Below are 19,809 nucleotides of genomic sequence, written 5' to 3'. Positions count from 1 at the left end.
CGTGTCTCTGCCTTCCCCCCCCATTTTCTCCCAGCTCTCTGGAGGCTGGAACTCTGCCAGCCTACAGGGAGCTCATTGCAAAATACTTGGGTTTCTCTTGCAAAAATGAGAAATCCGTGTTTGCCTCTGGTAAAATCCAGAGTTTACTCCATTTTTAAGTGGTAGCTGGTAATGAGGAAAACCCAGATTCCCTGATTATTACTAATTCAAACCAACTATCTTAAGCTGTGCATTACATAGTTTCCACATTGTTACATGGAGAACTCAAAAGTTTACAGGGATGGCTGCTGGAAAGCAGTATTCACTAAGTGGGATAGACAAAATTGTACAGGAAGGGTCGTTGGAATATACATTTCTATTACGGCTGTGCGAAGCTTCGGTCCCCGATTCGATTCAGTGGAGATTTGGCCCGATTTGGTGGCCGAATCTCCAAATACAAATTGAATCAGGAGACCATTTAATCCCTCTGAATCAAATTGGAACCCTCCAAATCGATTCGGAAGGACTTGGCGATTTGGATATAGCACAGCTTTAAAAGTTTTTTCTACATACCTCTAGGTACCAGGCAGCTCGTGAAGGCTGAGATGTTGGGGCAGATGAAGCATCCCACAGGAGCGCAGCAGGGTCCCTAGTGTGTTTGGCAGCAGACCCGGAAGTGGACCAGAAGCACTTCCGGTCTGCTTCTGGGTCTGACAGGGAGCATACTGGGGGCCCCCTCCAAGCCCCACCCCGGCTCAGTGACTGGTGCCTCCTGGGCCTGTGGAGGGCACCCAGGGTCCCCCCATGGCCAATCGCTAAGCCGGTGGGTGCAGGGGGCCCCCAGCATGCTCCCTGGCGGACCCAGAAGGGGACCAAAAGTACTTGCCATTCACTTCTGGGTTTGCCACCAAGCATGCTGAGGGCCCCCCTCCACCCCATGCTCCTGTGGGATGCTCTGTCCACCCCCCCATTTCAGCATTCATGAGCCATGCCTGGTACCTTGAGGTATGTAAAAAAAACCATTTAAAGCTGCGTTTAATGGCCGAATCGCCGATCCCCCAAATCAGCATCGAATCTTCAGATTCGGATTCAGCCAAATCGAATCGGGGACAGTGATCCAGATCAACGAATCAAACCACTGTCACCGATTTGGGCCAAATCCGAATCGAATACGGCCCATTTCACACACCCCTAATTTCTACTCATGCTGCTTTCAGCAGGCACACTTCTGGGACATGGAAAATATACTTTTCAGCAGTAAAAGCTACCATACCCATTCAGGCTAACATCCCAAAAAAGAAAACCAAGACAGTCATAAATGAAACTAAATAATAAATGCACATGTCAAATCATGGTTGTAGGATGCTCAGCAAGCTGTAGTTATTTCTGGAGTGTAAAAGCAACAAGTTGTATTGCCAAAATTACCTTCCATGTCTAGTGTATATTACTACAGCAAACCCATGTCAATTTAGCATGAAACAGTTACAAAATATCTCAAGATAAACGAAACTGTTAATCATACTAGCAAGTTCCATTCTCTTTATTGCATCTTCCACCATTTACACATATGGAAAATAATTACAAAAAAGGGTACAAGCGCTGGATTTAAAAGGGTTTCCTTTGCAGCAGTGTGGTGTGTGTGTATTAAATATTGTATCATTTTTATTGAAGCCATGGTTGCATTGGAAGTAGACTGCTTTCAGTATTTCTTGCATTTTGCAGTTTGTATATTAGCTGACAGGATTCCCAAAGGTCTTATCCGAGACCCACTCCATCTTGGTTTTTCAACTGTATCCAAGCCTGGATGATGAAGAGTGCCACAGTTGATTCCCAGAAGAAACAGATGGGCCTGACCAAGACAGTGGAAGGCAGAGGTTGTTCTTTTCAATTCCCCTCATGTAGATATAAAGTTCAAGTAATGTTCTGCTGGTCACTTACTAGAACCAGTTCTCAAAACAAAGCAGCAGCTACTTCAATGACCAGCTACTGAAGGCCCTTTCTCCTTTTTTATTTGTACTATTAGCCCTCAAACTGTTCAACAAAACTTTGATTCTTGAACTTGCTAGCGACCTCGTACCCACACTCTTCTTGGTAATTTTTATAAGAGGTAATAGTAGGGCTGCCAGTCCCCAAGGCTGCTTATTATCTCGACCATGGTCTTGATCTACTTGCTGTAAAAGCCAGGCACACTCTCTGGTCAGTGCTACAAATCGGTCCAGCTGGTTCTGATTAACATTAGCACTGATATTGCGAGCCTGTTCAAAGGGATTCTGAATGTAGAGAGGAGAAGGCTCAGGCTTATTGTGCTCCTTTCCCTGAAGGTATTTGAGACAAAAAAAGGCAAATATTTCACATGTATATTATACACATAGCAAACATAAAAGTTCAGCTAAGTTACTGGAGCAGCATTAAATATTAACAGGCAATTGCAAAAGTGCTTTGACACGGTAGGTATTTTCCATAAAAGGCAAAGAAGATATTAATCAAGTTAGTATTCCATGTTACTCTGCCCACGTCATTCTTGCTTCTGCATCAGAAGTAGGCAAACATGGCCAGCGGGCTGGATCCAGCCTACCAACTGACTGGACATGGCCTGCAGCTGCCCCCACGATCCTTCACATGGGGCCAAGCCCTGACCACACCATGCTCTCACCCATGACCACTGATGTCACTGGCCAGAGCGCACAGCTTCCTGGCAGGGATGCTGTTGCAGCCACCCAGGTACTGCTTGGTTCCCCCCACATCTCCAGCAGCTCTTCCTTTTGCCCCTGCTGCACTGCTCTGGAAAGCCAGGGAGGTGTGTGCTGGGCACCACACACCCAGCCAGGTAGGGGGGAACTGCAGCAAGGCAGCTTTGGCCCCAATACACGGGACTCCAGCTCCAGGCCTCCTTCCACCCACTTGGCTGCCTGCAGGTGGCCACTTGTGCTGGGTGGGAGTGGGTGGAAAGCAGCTGGAACCGGAGCCTTGCAAGTTGGAGTTGGAGCTGGGGCAGAAGCCTCCCAGCTGCAGCTTTCCTCTTGCCTGGCTAGGTGTGTGGTGCCTGACATGCTATGGCTTCCTCGCATTACCAGCTACTTGGAGTGGCGCACCAGGAGGAAGAGGAGAAGAAGAGGGAGCTGAACAGTACTCAGGCAGCTGTGGCAGCAGCCATTCTGGGAAGGTGTGTGCGCTGGCTGGGGCTGAGGCAGTGCTGTCTGTGATGGGTGTGGGAGGGAGTAGGTGGGGCTCAGCCCCATGCACAGTGTCATGGGGGCAGCGGCAGGCTGAATTGGGGGGGGGGCAGCAGATCACACCTGGACCGCACATCCCAGCTGCTGCACGCACGCCCCACCCTCCCCTGACCAGCTCCTAGGACACAGCATGTGCATACCTACCACCCCAACACATACATACACTCCCCCACCCCCAACATACAAGAGTAAGACTTTATTTTGAGCTATTTTGCAATCACCTCTATATATGCTACTCAAACACACAAATCAGGACAAAAATTATTTTTGAAGTAAAATTATATTTTTTTGAAGTAAAATTATGTTTGATTTTTAGTATAATTTTTATTGGTAATCTGTTAAAATGATATCTTCAGAAAGATTTTGTTTGCAGCCCTCAACAGCTCACCAAAACTTGTTAAGTAGCCCTCTGGTCAAAATAACTGCCCACCCCTGGTATAACCCACATCTTGTGTTTGTCTGGAGATCCATCGTGGCATATCTGGTTTCTTCATGCAGCACAGCTGGTAACAGTTCAGACTGGACTCTAGGCCACAGGCAGGCAAATATTTCAGCTAGAGGGTTGCTTAACAAGTTTTGGTGAGCTGTTGAGGGCCGCAAGGGTAGCCCTGCCCCACTGCAGGTGCCCCGTCCCCTGGTCGCCATCCTGGAACTTGAAGTCCTGCCCCCAACCCCTGAACTTTACCACCAAAAGTCCCTCCCCTTGCCCCTGGAAGTACTCCTTTTGGCTAGGGGGTTTACCATTGTGGAACCAGAAAAAAAAATTCAAACAACATACACTGATTTGATTTCAAAAAATATTTTTCTCCTGATTTGTGTGTATTTGTGTAGTGTACATAGAGATGATTTGCATAATAGCTTAAAACGAAATTTTATTTCTGTATATTTGGGGGGGGGAGGGTTGTGGCATGTGTGGGGCGGGGAGGGTGGCTGGAGTGTGTGAGGGGGTTTTGGTGTGGGGTGTGCGTTTGGGGGGGGGGGGGTGTATGGTGGCCAGGGCTCACGGCAGGCAGAGACCCCCAGTGGTGTGCGGTCCAGGCGAGCCCCAGGACTGCATGTAGCTGTGCTGCTGGCAGGGAGAGTGGTGGAGAGTCCGGCTCCATAGAGCCCCTGCCAGCCCAGGCTCCATGCTCCTGCTGCCCCACCCTGGGCCTCTGCCAGGCCTGCCCCCAGGGCTCCAACATGAGCCCTGCACTCCCGCTTGCTGCCACTTCCCCCACAGTGTGCCGCCGCTGCCACCGCCACTTGCCCCACCTGCTGCCGATTTCCTTCTCTTCCCTTCCTTCCTGCCCACTGCCATCGCTCCCCCCTACACCGGCCCACTGCTCTGGCACTACACAGTTCTCAACTTCATGGCTGGGACCTTGACAGCCTGGCACCATGGTTCCCAGCTGGCTCCTGCTGCTGCTGGCCCTGGCCCCAGGGCACCACGCTCCTGCCCACTCGCTCACTTCCATGTTCCCCCTGCCTGTCACTCCTGCCCCTTCCCCAGCTGCTTCCCTTCTCTTCCTTCTCCGCCTGCTGCTACCGCACCCCTGCCCACTCCAGGGTGCACTGCTTCCAGCTACATGGCTGGGTCTGCAGGACGCAGCAGGAGCTGGTCAGGCCCCCACGTTTCCTGGCTAGCTCCTGGTGTGCCATGCGGTCCCGGCCATGCAACCAGGAACAGCGTAGCGCAGGAACCAACCCAGCCCAGCTGGCAGCCCACAGTGTTCCTAGCTGCATGGCTGGGACCACACGGCACAGCAGAAGCCAGCCAGAAACCATGGCTACTGGACTCCCCCCCCATCTTATCTCAGTTTCCTTCTCGGGCAAAGGGAGACTGGGGGAACAGCCACAGGGGCCCAGGCCAGAAGCCTCTAAACAGAAGCTTCTGGTTCGGGGCTAGGGATGAGGCAGGTCTTGCTGCCAATGTCGTTGGGTCCTGCTGCTGGCTCCCCCTGGGTCCTGCTGCCACTGGTGTCTTGTCATCTTTGACAGGCAGCCAGGAGCAGATAAATATTAATCATTTTAGGGGCCCTGCAGGCCGGATGGAATAGTCTGGTGGGCCGGGTCAAGCTTGCGGGCAGTATTTTGCCTGACCCTACTAACTGGTCAAGTTTTAACCAACTATGTTGCATGCAGACACAAACTATGGCTGGGGCCAACCTTGCCAGTACCAACTTTTAAAAGTTACAAGTTCTGGGTTTCTATCCCAGAAGACACCGGAACACTGCAAAGCCTTCTGGGATACATGGTTTATATGTGATTGTTGGGTTTTACAGATCATAGGAAAATAGAGCTGTAAGATACCTCACAAGGTTATCTAGTCCAGCCCCCATCTCAATGCAGGATGATCCCTGGCTAAATAATCCCAGCCAAGAACGTGTCCAACCTAAACCTGAAAAATTCCAAAGATGGAGATTCCACAATTTCTGTAGCTTGTTCCAATGCTTGCCCACCTTCATAGTGAGGAAGTTCCTCCTAATCTCCAACCTAAGTTTTCTCTATTTCAGTTTGAGGCCACTGCTCTTAGTCCTGTCCTCTACAGCCACAGAGAAAAGCCCATCTCTCTATTCTCTATACTCAGTCTTCTCTTCTGCAAATTAAAAAATCCTTGTTCTTTCAACCTCTCCTCGTAAGTCTTGCTTCCTACGCCCCTAATCATTTTGTTGCTCTGTGCTGCAATCTTTCCAATCTTTCCGTATCCTTCTTGAAGTGTGGAACCTAAAATTGGACACTACTACAGGTGAGGCCTTACTGGTGCTAGAGAATTGAAGAATCACTTTCTGTGATTTGCAAGTGACACTCCTGTTAATAGTCCAGAATTATGTTTGCCTACGCCCCCCCGCCTTTTTTTTTGCAACAAGAGCACATTATAGCCGAATATTCAACTTATGGTCTATTGCAGAGGTCCGCAACCCCAGGCACTGTGCTAGAGCATGGCATGCAAAGCCATTTTGCTCAGCACGCCACAGCTGGCTTGGACTCTGGACAGGCCCCTGCCACCAGCCATGGAGCCCAGGCTGTTCACAGCAGACAGTGGAGAGGGCTGCAAGCAGTTGTACCAGGGCCTGTGGAGCTCTGGACTAGCTCATTACTGGCAGCAAGTGCACACACACCTTGGGATGAATACCAGGAAAGTGGCTGTGGCTGCGTTGTCACAATGAGGATTGGGCCCCTCATGGCTCCCCTGCCTTCCGCCACTGGCACATCAACATCTTACAAGTTGAGGTTTCAGGGTTTTTTGGGACTCTGTCCAAGCATGTTGCAGACCTCTGTTCTACTATAACCTCTAGTCTTTCTCTGCAGTACTGCAGCCTAGGCAGTCTGCATTTGTGCATACAATTATTCTGTCACAAGAGCAGGACTTTGCACTTGCCTTTGCTAAATCTCATTGCGGACCATTTTTGTCTTCTGCACTCCATAAGAGACCTATAGTTTCTCTGGTCTTCCTCTTACTTTTGACACCTTTTTGGATCTAGAATCTTTTTATGGCCTTTTCTGTGCCTTTCCAGCTGCATCTCAAATTGTGCTTTGACCTTCCTAATTTTCTCTCATGCCCTACCTTGCACTTCCAATTCTTTCATCTCATTGGGATGGTTTGCTTCTGCACCCTTAAGAGTGCCTCCTTAAAGTACAGCCAGCTCTCCTAGACTCCTTTTCCCCCTCATACTTGCCTCACAAGGGATCCTCTCCATCAGTTCCGAGTCTGCTGTAGCCTGCTTTTCTGAAGTTCAGTTTTGTGGCCACTGTCGTCCACATTACCTTCTACCATCGCATTCTCAACCAATGCCTCCCTGTTTGTGAGCAACAAGTTGAGAAGAGCTTCCTTCATAGTATGCCTATCATCACCTGTACCAAAAAAGTTACCCCTACACACACCAAGAATTTGCTGGACTGCTTCTGCACTACTGTGTTTCCTTCCCAACAGATATCCTGATAATTCAAGCCCCCCATGAGAACCAGGCCCTGTAATTTGGAAGCTTCCATCAGTTATGAATGCTGTAGAGCTATCAACAAAGTAGCTGAAAAGGAACGTGTTTTGTTTTGCAGAATTGAACTTATGCAACAGATTCACTTTTAAATTGATTTTCTGAATTTCATCATTTCAAATATATTCTGTGTCAATCAAATTTATGCCACTGCCACACACTTGCACAATACAAAAGTTTCCTTATGACAAGGGAACACACAGATGATTATTCATTTATCCCACACAGGTAAGCAAAAACAGCAAAATTTTGTCACCTGCCCAGTACTGCAGCTTAATATTTGTAGACTTCCCAATTCCCCTTTACAGTAGATAAAGTAACAGTAAGAATAAAGTAACATTAAGAAAATTAAATCCATTTACCTCACGAATGTTTATAGACTTGCTACTGAAATCAAAATTTCCAAAATATTCAAAGAATTCATTCAGAAGTACATCTGGTAAAAGAAAAAAAGCCATGGTATGAAGGAAAGATTTCTTCTACCCCTCACACCCCTGCACCCCTCTCCCCCTGAATAGGATGGAGACAAAACACTGACTGAAGATTTACCTACCCACAGTTTCTGTGTTTTCCGTCTGGTTTATTTTGTTTGGATTACTAACAAACGTACAGTCATGACCTCTGATTACATGCTCGTCTTCTGCATCTGAAAATAAGTTGTGAACATGTTTCAAAGTGACACATATTTAAAAAAAAGTCGATCATGGTTAGCATAGCTCAGACACCTGCTTCTAAAAGAAAAATCTGAAGTTAACTCAGAGAAAGTAAGTATAAGAGGTGAACTAGGAATAGTTATTTTAAGTGACCCTTCAGATTGAGGTGTTTTACAATTGTAGAGAGGGAAGGGAGAATTGCTCAGGACTAAATGAAAAATACTCAAGTGCCCAAATAGTAAAGATGCATGACCTTTGTGCCCCTTGAAAAAATCTCCCCTTAAGGAAACAAACCTGTGAGCCTTACTTACGCAGGTAACACCAAAAAGTCAGTTGACAACTGATTTAAAAGGCTTTTGATTACTTTTACCTCAAAATCATCACAATTCACTACAGTTTTATATTTATTCTCTACTGCAAAACTTGAAAGAGACTATGCCAGCGCTTGTCAACTTTTTTAGACTTAAGGAACCACTCCTGAGACTTGAAGCACTGCTTCATAACTTCTGTGAACCAAGTGGCACCCCTTTTGAAAGATTTATTTATTTAATACAGGGCTTATCTCCTTGCAGAGGGGGCAGGCAGTGGATGGCAGGGGATCAGGTAGACAGGGAGAGCTAGAACTGGCCTTTATCTGCTTATCTCCTCACACTTCCTGCAGCACCCTTCAAAGGACATTGTGACACCCCTGGGTGCCCCAGCACACTGGCTAGGAATCACTGGAGTATGCTTATAACGGTCAGAACAGCGAACTAAGGAATCAGTTCTGACCTGCGCCCTCTTCACTGGAGAATTTTCTTTGACCTCAAGCAAGTTATAGTCAATTAACCCAGCTATTAAATAGGTAAACAAACTACCTCGGGGATGCTGAAGTATAATTTATGGGACAGTGACAACTTCTGGTAAAAGTTATTATCAAGTCAGAAGTTACATCCTTTCCATTTATTTGAATATTTGAAATTGATGTCAATTAGTAGCTATAAAATCAGCATCATACCAAGTATATCAGTGACACAGCAGCCTGGTTCTCTTGCAAAGAAAAAAAAATAAGTCAGCAAATCAGAAGTGACAGTTCAAAAAAAGGACAAGCCAGACTTTTATTATAAAGGCTGATTTTAATTACCCAATGCACACAAACAAGTTCACTTATACTGATCATTTAGATTTAATGGTATTTAACATTGTAACATGAACACAGAAAAATTTCCTTCTTAAAAATGTGACTTTCATCAAAATATTCATCCTACAACAGAAAGTTATTTAACAATAATTAATTGCATGAATATTCCACTAAAGATGTGACATTTGCAATACACCAGGGTATTCTGGTTTATAATGACCCAGGTTTACACATAAATCAGTGAAAGTGGAAAACATTCAAAAGCCATTTCACTCTTGTTCCAAAAAAATGAGATGTCCTTACCTGCCAGGTTTTTAAGTTCGGCTAATGTTGGAAGGATTGGTGGCTTTCTGTTTTGCAGGAAAAACAAAATCATCATTGTTAGAGAGAAGTTTGTAATCCAGGGACCAGAGGTACTGCTTGTAATTCCATGTGTCCGGGCCCAGCAACGAATAGTGAACACAAGGGCTCGGACACGCGAGTCAAGATTGCCATAAACATAAAGGAGTTCGGAACTTCTCAAAGCAACCCTGAGAGACAAAAGTATAAAAAAACATAAACTGACAAATACAGTCTTAATTGTTCTGTCTTAAAGCATCAATTATGAGGAAAGGAGGTCTTCTGGACAAAATGTTTTTACAAGCAACGTAACAAAACATTTAAAAAAAACCCACTTCAAATTATATGGGATGAATTTCCTGAAGGCTCTATAGCAGAGGTTGGCAACCTATGGCCCAAGAGCTCCAGCCCATAAAGAGATTTTATCCAACCTGCTAAGGACACCAAAAAAAATGATACTGTCACATAAGTTTATATAGCCTGCTGTTATATTAAGCTTTGCATGAAAACCCACCACCTAGTGGCAAAAAATCTAACTGCCACTGCCTCTGACCCACAGAGGGCAGCGATGTGTTAATTTAGCATTCAGCAGTGACTTCTGAAGTCAGGCAGAAGGTATGGCAGAGGAGTATCTTAGGGTGCTGACAGATGTGGGGGGTGGAAATAAAAAAAAAAAAAAAAAAATCAAAAAAAATCAAGAGACCAAAAAACCCCTACACATTTTACCAGAAGCAACAGCATGTTAGTTTTTACCCGGCTCCACAGCATCTGTATAGATCAGGCACTTCAGTGGGGCTTTTTGGCACTTTTATCTAAAGCTGATTCAATCAGCTATTAGGTAAAAGCATCCAAAAGCTGCACTAAAACGCCTAATCTATACAGATGTTAGGCAAGCCAGGTCCAGCTACTACAATGCCTCTTTTGGGCATGTGCTGGGCTCGGCACAGGGTGTGCCAAGTTTGAAGTAAAGTGCTATTTCCTCCCCCCCCCAAACACATCAAAGGTGTTTTAGTTCAAAAGTGCATGCTGCCATGCATTTTGCCATTGATACAAATGTATGAGATGCAACGCTGGGCAAATCAGCCCACGTGCTCTGCAAGTTCGATTAAATCAGTCTGTTCTGACGTGCTGGATTTCCAGTGCATCCGAGCAGACAAAGGTATGTGTATAATGCCCATTTAGAAACTAACTCAGTTGTCAGTGCTATGTTGCTGACCCCATAATACTGGGATTTGTATAAAATTAAAGAAAATTAGTATTAGCGTACTTTTAGGAGACAGGACAGCTTTGGTTAAAAATCCAGAAGACAAATGCACATTTCAATAGAGAAATCAAGCCTCCAGTGAACAAGTAAATGCAGAATGAATAGCTAAAATTTTAACTTTAATTTATAGCCCCTTATATAGAGATTGAGAGATTCAATGCACAAGGAATCTACCAATACAAACTATAACACAAACTTCTTTTTAAAACACATCTTTGATACAATGCATAGAAGTCAAGTAAAATCTGAAGAACGATGCCAGTCACATTTATAAAACCAACTAAGTTGGAGAAAGCCAGTTTGGTAGCCACCCTATTACAAGCCTGCAGATTACAGCAGTGCCTTACACTTTTTCTTCCAAATAATGCTGTCCCTCCTTGGCATGACAAACTAAGAAAAAGCCACTTTTCAAGTATAAACTAATTTGAAGTACACTCCTATATCTACAATGTTCTACATGCTGTACAGAAAGCAAGAGCGTGCATCAAAACCTCCGGAGCCGCTCTGTTCAGTCTGGGCTAGCAACACTGGTTCAGTTAGCAAGCAGAATGCATGTGCAAGACTGATATCCCAACTACAAAGAAAAACTGTCCCCTCTCATTATCAGGGATCTGGGTTTTTCGTTCATCATGGAAAATGCAGATTTTCTCCTTTAAAGGAGAAAAAACACAGGAAAGGTCAGGTTGTCTGGTGCAGGCTGGCATAGTTCCAGCTTGCAAGGGGCTGGGGGGAGTGGGATACAGAGTATGCCACATGCTTGTGCACACATACATGTGCACGTGGTCAGCAATACAGCCAGGCAGTGGTGAAGAGCAGCTCCCCCTGGTGCCTGCTGCTGCGTGCACTCCTGAGGAGGGGAACATGTACCCCTCCCAGATTTGTGCATGGGGTGGGTGCAGGCTGCCTGCTGTGGGCTTGGGGCTCCCCACCCTGCTGCCCTCTCCACAGGGGCCCCAGAGCCCAGCGGATGGGATCTGACGTGGGAGGATGGAAAAGTTTGTTGCTGCCACTGCCGCCACCTGGAGTTCCATCCCAGCTGTGCTGCCATGAAGCTTCTGCCTCGCTGCTTCCCCCCCCTCCACACCCCTCAGCAGAGCCTGCCAATATGAGCTGCCGTGCACCGCACAGCCCCTGAGTTGCAGGGGGCGGGTGCTTCCCTCCGCAGCAGCCGTTTCCCTCAAGGCTGCCCAGGTAGGGTGCTAGCTGCATGGGTGCAGCCCCAGCTCACAGGCAGCACCTGCTGGATCCAATGGTGCATGGGTTTCTGGAAGCCTGGCTGTGTTCAGAGAAGTTCGGGCTGGACAGGTTTCCAGTGCCCAGGGAGCACAAGAGTGACTCTTGAAATCAAATTACTGATTTTTTTTTTTTTAAATAAAATTAGTCATTGTTGTAGATGTTCTCTTTTTAGAATATAACTCGGTATTTTTCTGCTTCTGACATGACAAAACCCCTTTCTGAAAGAAGTGTTTCCAGGGGAAAAAGAGAGGAACTTCTAATGGCAAAGTTCAGGGTTATGGGATAGGACTCGTAGCCACAGGAGGGCGACCAAGGGGCAGGGCACCTAGCAAGGGGCAGGGCTGCAACAGGTGCCACCACTTGGTAAGTGACCCTGCACCTGAAATAATTGCTGATGCTGTGTTAAAGTATGCAGTCAAAGGGTACCTAAAAATCCTGGACCTCAATAAATACTTCTGCAATAAGGTGGCAGCAACAGGGGGCACCATGCCATGGCAGTGAGGCTAGCATGGGGAGCCCTAAGCCCTGCAGTTGGCAGCCCACATCCTCCCTTGCCCCCCCATGTTCCGCTGTGCCACCCACAGGGGAGGCCGGGCTCCACACTCCACTCCAAGCACAGCAGCTGTCACCTCCCACATGTGGCAGCCAGGACTCAGGTGCTGCTGAGATGGGCAGGGGGATACAGGCCCTGGCCCTGATCCCACAGCCCTGGCAGCTGGTGGGGGCAGGTGGCTGCATATCCAGAGTGAGGGGCACCAGCAGGGTGAGGTGGGGGGGGAGAAGGAAGCTATAGGCTGGGAGTAAGAAGCACCAACAGGGCCAAGGGCCTGCAGGTCAGGCGTGAGAGGCACCAGCAGGGCTGGGGGGGTTGTGGCTTGGGAGTGAGGGGCAACAGCATGGGCAGAGGCAGGGCCCCTAGCATATCAAGGCTACTCTGAGCCACATAGTAGAGGTGCACAGATACATTGGTCCAATATCAGATCAGCACCAATATAAAGAAAATTGAGATATTGGAAACTGGCCTGATGTGGTCGATAGTTTGGCCAATAAATGACCCGTGCATGCGCACAGCTGCAGCGCAGCATGAGGCAGCAAGGAGCACAGCCTGGCAGCTTGGAGAACTGCATGCAGCTTGTAAGTCTGTTGTAGTGGAAGGGGAGGAGGAAGGGAAGGGGTATGAGGGGGGAGGGCAGGTCAAGTCCCCTGCAGTGAGGGAGGGAGTGGGGCTGGGGCAGACACTGGCCAGTCGGGACAAGGCAAGGTGCTGGATGGCGCTGCCACCTGTCAGGGGGGCGCCAGGAGGGGTGGGGCGGCTCCTACCGCTGTGTGCACCCTGGGAGGGCGTGGGGGGGGGGGGGCATGAGCCCCCGGGTCTGCTTGGGGCAGGGCAGGGTGAGCTGGGGCTGTGGGCTGGGGCGGCACCAGACTCTTCTCGGCACACGGGAGGGGGCAGGTAGGGCTGGGGCTGTGCTTGGGACAGGCAGTGGCAGTGCTGGGGGGGGGGGGGGGGAGGGGATTGGCAGGGCTACGGCAAATTTTGGGGTGGCTGCAGCCCCCGCCCTGCCATAGCCCTCCCCCAGCGCTGCTGCCCACCCTGAGCACAGCCTGGCTCAGCCCCTGCTAGGGAGACTCACACAGCCCCAGCCTGCAGCTGCAGCCCACCACACCTGTGCCCTGCACAGATCTGGGCACCCCCCCCCCCACCCCCCACAGCTGCAGCTGCCACTCCCCACACCCCCTGGATGAGCCATGGCTCCGCCTGGAACCCTGCTCTGCCTCACCTGGGCAGCACCTGCTCCACTCCTCCCTCACCACAGGGGCCTTGATCTGCCCAACACACCTTCCCCCCTCCTCCCCTTCCACCACAACAGACTTAACCAGCTGCATGCAGCTTTTCATGCTGTATCAGAAATCAGACTGGTATTGGCTGATATGTCTCCTTAAAAATTGACTATCAGTATCAGCCCCCAAAACTTCTATCACTGTACCCCATCACCACACAGCAGTGGGGGGTGGGGGGCAGCTGCAGCTGGACCTGCGCCCTGGTGAGCAAAGGGAGCAGACGGAGCTGTGATTTTTTGTGATAAAAAAACCCCAAATCAAACGCAAAAATGTATAGGTATTTAGAACTTATTGTATTATAATGATTGAGGCACTGTTAATCTTCCAAATTGCTTTAAAATTGTAAATATCTCAATAAAACATTGTGTTTGTTCTATGTATGTATGTATGTACATATTGATATCTATATATAGATGTGTGTATATATACATATACAGCTAGAGATCTCTCTCTCAATCTACTTATATATCTATAGCATAGTGGCGTTTCATATTAATCATGGAAAAACCCATGGATTTTGGCTTTTTTATATCAGAGAAAACCAGGATCCCTGTTATACAGGTCATTCAAAAACAGCTGAACTAACTGTGTTCAAACATCTCAAAACTGAGTACCGACCTGGAACTCATCGTTGACTAATCTCCGCAAGTGGTGCTTAAAGTTGAGTATCAATAACTCAGTATCATCGCTGAGTCTACCTGGACAACCATGAAACCATGAGCATGCTGAATATCAGAGTAGGCAACCACATCCTTCCCCATGAGCATACCCCAACCTACCTAGGAGTTGCATTAAACCATTCCCTTTACCTATAAACATCACATTCACAAGGTCAGCAGTAAAATCTCTGCAGGGGTAGTCGTTACGGCCATGCAAAATGGCTATGCTTCGATTCAGTTTTGGATTCGGCCGTTTCAGAGGGACAGCGATTCGTTTTAGTGTTTCGGAATGCTGTTCCATTTCAATTCGGCTGAATCTGTTTCGGAGTTTCGACACTGTTTTGGCCATAGGCTATAATGAGGAATCACTAAAACGCCTATAACTTTGTCATTTCTTGCCTGATTCAGATGAAACTTGCAGGGATGAGGGCGTGAAGCCTGCCACGTTTCATGGAGATAGGTGCAGGGGTTTCTGTGAAACTGCACCTCAAACTGTTCAAAGCAAAACTTGTATCACTTGCTGGCAGCAGCAGCATACTGTCATCCTGTGCGCAGATCTAGGGGAGTACACCCCCCGGGAAGTCTGCGGGGCTGTGCCAGACTCTTCCCGGAGGGGGCGGGGAGGTGGGGGGTGCGGGCCACCGGATCTGCACGTGGGATGACTGCAGGCTGCTGCTGCCGGCTGGGGCCAGCGCCAGCAGTGGGTTTTGTTCTGGTGCTCAGCGCAGGCTGTGCCAAGCAGACTTGGGTGCTGCTGCTGGCCCCAGACAGCAGCGGCAGCCTGCGGTCATCTCGCACGCATATATGGGGGTCCGCACCCCCCGGGAGGGCTGCGGGGCTGTGCCAGACTCCTCTCGGGGGGCAAGGGCCCCTGGATCTGTGCGCAGGACGACAGCAGGCTGCTGTCCCTCCCCCAGAACACTGGGATTGGAAGGGACCTCAGGGACAGATCACAGACACTGGCCAGCTACATATGTCAGAGCAGTCTTTCCCCTCCTCTTCCCCCTCCCTCTTCTTCATTTTTGTTTTCCTGCAAGCCCCTTTCCAAAACTCTGAAATTTTCCAAAACACTTTGGATGGTTTCATTTCGTTTCAGAGATGTTTCGAAGCCTTCTGTTTCATTTCAGATTTGGTGTTTCCACCTCCAAAACGAAACAGCTGCCGAAGTTTCACACAGCCCTAGTAGCTGTCTTAAGATGCTTAGCCAGCATGACATGGGTGCCAACTTCAAAGTGCTCAAAACTACTGCCCTTGCAATGGTGTATGCCCCAACAGAATACTGTGCTCCTGTATGGTCTACAAGTTGTCACACTAAAAAGCTTGAGACAATATGCTGAGATTCATAACAGGCTACACAATGTACACACACACACATACTCACTGTACTCTCAGGTGTTAGTGATATAAGACAACAGGACCTCAGATCATTACTGCCAATAGAGACAAGTGATGACAACAACCATCTGCTCCACCAACTGCTAACTGAAGACTGAAACAGATGAAGGCTTAAGAAGCTTAAAAATCATAAGCCATTTGTATACAAAACCCACAAGCTCTTGGAAAAGACTGGGAGTGCTGAACCAAACCTATGAGCAGCAAACAGAGTGAGCCAACCCTAGGAAAGGTCAGACCTATTCCTACAGCATTTTATACCAACACCAAATGAGTCCATCATTGGGCATGACCTTGACAAAGAGGTGTAGGTCAAGATGAACAGAGTGAGATCTGGATACGGATGCTTCAAAACAACACTTCAAAAGATGAACACCTTGGACAGCCCCCCATGTGAACGTGGTGTCCAACAAACAGCACAGCACAATAGAAAACTGCAAACTACAAATGCCCAGGTAGGGTAGACAGAATGCACACATTGAGCAATAATACTAGACAGCGGCTCATAGATTTGGAAGTTGATATCTGACATCATACAAAAGAAAAATCCCCAAACAATTCACCTCTAGGATGAGATTTAAAAAAAAATTAAATCTTCAAAAATGGTGAGGAATTAAAAAAAGCAAAGAAATAATCACTAGAAATTCTAGTCTGCTGTTACTAACTTTGTGTTTATGTCCTGAGCCACACCCTCTGCTCTTGCATCACACTTTGGGTGTCTTAAGGAGAGGATCTGGTACCTGGGTGCATCACCAAATTGAACAGTCAAACTGTCAACCCCTGAATATCCTTGCCCTTTCATAACTATTAGAGCAATCAAGATGCATTAGTTTTGATCAGTGGTGTTTAACCTCTTGGCCTTGCAGGCCAGATGAGTGACACAGGGCCAGTTTGTGGATCAGATCCCATGGACAGGGTTGGTTCACAGCCTGGATCCAGTCTTGGGGCTAGTGTGAGGGTACGATCTGGCATGCCAGCCCAGACCTGCAGGCCATATCCAGCCACAAAAGCAACCCTGTGCGCAGGGCTGTATCCCTTACACTCAGGTCCTCTGAATACCTCAAGAAAAACAGGATCTGAAGTTAAGAGACAGAAAAGAACTGCTGAGTCATCTAACAACACTGCCCTGACAATGCAGGATGTGTGCATGTTAAATGCTTATTACAAGCACAACCATTAACAATCCCTAGCTTCCTCTGAGAAACTCTATCATGTCCACATTCTGGATCAAGGACCTAAAATTTGGAAGAGGTTTGCCTCTTCATAGATATTAGGTCTGGAAGGGACCTTGGAAAATCATTGAGTTCAGCCCCCTACCCGAGGGGTAGGAAGTCAGCTGGGGTCATAGGATCCCAACAAGATAAGCATCCAAATATCTCTTGAAGGTGTTCAATGTAGGTGCATGAACCACCTCTGGTGGCAGGCTGTTCCATACCTTGGGGGCTCAGATAGTGAAGAAATTCTGCCTCATGTCCAGCCTGAGACGGTCTTGGTGGAGATTATAACTGTTTGATCTTGTCATCCCTAGGGGCACTTTGGTGAACAACTGTTTCCCCAGATCCTGGTGAACACCCCCAATAAACTTATAGGTGGTCATCAGATCGCCCCTGAGCCTGTGCTTTTCCATGCTAAAGAGTCCCATAGCTCTCAGCCTTTCATCATAAACTCTGTTTCCCTGACCTCTGATCATGCGCGTGGCTCTTCTCTGGACTCTCTCAAGCTTCTCCAACATCCTTTTTGATTTGTGGAGCCCAAAACTGGACGCAGTACTCCAGCTGCAGCCTCACTAAGGCTGAGTACAATGGGAAAATGATGTCCTGGGATTTGCCTGAGAAGCATCTATGGATGCAAGCCAGTGTTTTGCTTGCTTTACTGGCCGCAGCATCCTACTGAAGGCTCATATTCATCTTGCGGTCAATCATGACCCCCAAATCCCTTTCATCCATAGTGCTAGCCAGCATAGCACCGCCGAGCCTATAAGGATGCTGCAGGTTTTTCCTCCTAAGGTGGAGAAGCTTGCATTTTTCAGTGTTAAACACCATCGGGTTCTCGTCCGCCCATTTGTTGAGCCTGTCAAGGTCAGCCTGGATCGCCTTCCTGTCCTCAGGTGTGGATGCTTTACCCCAGAGTTTGTTATCATTGGCGAACTTGGTCAGTCCGCTTCTGACTCCCATGTCCACATCATTAATGAAGATGTTGAACAATACAGGTCCAAGGACAGAGCCTTGGGGGACCCCACTGGTCACAGGGCACCATGACGATTGACTTCTGTCAACCACCACTCTCTGGGTCTGACTACGGAGCCAATTCCCCAGCCAGCAGATCATGGTGGACCTGAGGCCGCAATCCACTGGCTGGGGAATTGGCTCCGTGGTCGAACCCAGAGGGTGGTGGTTGACAGATGTCAATCGTCATGGTGCCCTGTGACCAGTGGGGTCCTCCAGGGCTCTGTCCTTGGACCCATATTGTTCAACATGTTCATTAATGACATGAACACTGGAGTCAGAAGTGGACTGGCCAAGTTCGCTGATGATACCAAATTCTGGGGAAAAGCATCCACACCTGAGGACAGGAGGGCGATCCAGGCTGAACTTGACAGGCTCAATAAATGGGCAGACGAGAACCCAATGGTGACCCCTCTTAGGGGTGGTCTTTTGTAGTTCCTATGGGGGGGGGGGGGGGGGGGGGAAATCACATAAACCTATGAAAAGTCTGGGTTTGACATGCTTAGAAACTTGTTAAGACAGCTAAAAATTCTCCAAAGATTCCAACTTCCCTGGGCATGTTCCAAGTTCTCCTTTTATGTTGTACATAAATTCTTAAGTGTTATACCTGAGAGCTTAGGAAAATACCCTAACTTAAAAAACTGATAGCAGAGATATTCTAAAGAAGTAAGTTTAGTTTGAAGTTTCAATAAGGTTATTATCTAGAGAAATACAAATAAGCATAAATAACTGAAACGAAATTATCAGTAAGAGTTAAGGAAACTGATTTAATCCTGCATCAACCAAGAGAACTGAAGAAGACAACACTTCATTCAGCTGTACTGCAACTGAATTGAACATTAATTCCCTATCTTTCTTCTTGGCCATGTCTCTTTTATGATGACTTTTAGGCCCAATTACAAGATATCACAAATATTAAACACTAAAAAGATAATGCAGCATTCTCAGGGAGAATAAAAAAGGAAAACTATTCATACTTTGGAAGACACTGGAGCCAAATTCTATAGTAAAGCCCAATTTATGACAAATGCTGAATTCTGTAGACAAATGCCTGCAGCAGTGTGGCTGCAAATACAATTTTAAAAATAGTAAAAAACTAAGAAAAATCCTGCCCAGAAAAGGTCCTTGATAATTCCATAACCAAATTACACTAGTCTCAGCTGTTGCTCCTCCTGCATGTATGACTCTGTTCAGAAGCAATGGAGCAATTAATTTTGAAGGATCCGATGATTATTTTTTTCAGTTGTGATGCCTTTGTATTCTGAACAAGGTCATTCAAAATTATTCTGGGTAATCCTAATACTTTGGCATAGGGTTTGACTCCAAGATCAAAACTGCAATAAAGTCATATAAAACAGAAATATCTCTCTGAAGCCAGTTTATGAAAATTTACCACTCTAGCACAAACAAAAAGGTTTAGACAACTAACTTAGATAACATATTTAGAGACAAGCATACTGAGCACTATGCAAAACTAATAGCAAGTTTTTTTTCCCAGCACATAAGTAAAAATAAAATAATCATGCACTTCATGGTAGTTACGTGGGTAAGTGATTCCATGTAATCAGAAAAGAAAATTAAGTCTAGGAAAATGGCAGGCAGCAGGCAAAAAGGGGCACTTTAAGAAACCTGCCCCTCCTCCCCCGCCAACAGACATTTCTATGAAAGACACATTCAAATGACTGGATGCCTGAATACTAAATGGGAACTGAAGCAACGCAAAGCACCAGGATTAAACAACTGCCTGACAGCAATGGAGCACTCGGGGGGAAAAAAAGAAAAACCTGATAACCACAAAAAACAAACAAATGGTTCTTTTGATTTTATAAGTGACTATCATTGCACGAAGAAGGTTTCATGTCTCAAGCAGATATTTTCTGCTAAGTTAAAGAA

The 19,809-nt window shown here is 47.1% G+C and overlaps 1 protein-coding gene across 2 annotated transcripts in view; it reads right to left on the bottom strand.

The window, feature by feature from the left end:
- Positions 1–1,504: 1,504 nt before the first annotated feature.
- Positions 1,505–19,809, bottom strand: part of MTPAP (mitochondrial poly(A) polymerase) — a 32,775-nt gene continuing 14,470 nt past the window's right edge. The window contains exons 6-9 of one of the 2 annotated variants that reach the window (XM_059729123.1): positions 9,263–9,309; positions 7,740–7,832; positions 7,549–7,622; positions 1,505–2,294 (exon numbers count right to left, since the gene is read on the bottom strand). In XM_059729123.1, the coding sequence (XP_059585106.1) occupies positions 1,947–2,294; positions 7,549–7,622; positions 7,740–7,832; positions 9,263–9,309 (562 nt within the window). In that variant the 3' untranslated portion in view covers positions 1,505–1,946. Of the gene's footprint in view, positions 2,295–7,548; positions 7,623–7,739; positions 7,833–9,262; positions 9,490–19,809 lie in introns of both variants that reach the window. The other variant, XM_006271133.4, reaches the window with a different exon arrangement.

This window comes from Alligator mississippiensis, chromosome 5 (assembly GCF_030867095.1).
Source record: "Alligator mississippiensis isolate rAllMis1 chromosome 5, rAllMis1, whole genome shotgun sequence".
NCBI classification, from domain to species: domain Eukaryota; kingdom Metazoa; phylum Chordata; order Crocodylia; family Alligatoridae; genus Alligator; species Alligator mississippiensis.
The sequence above is the reverse complement of the archived record's forward strand: the minus strand, read 5'-3'. Positions and strand labels throughout refer to the sequence as shown.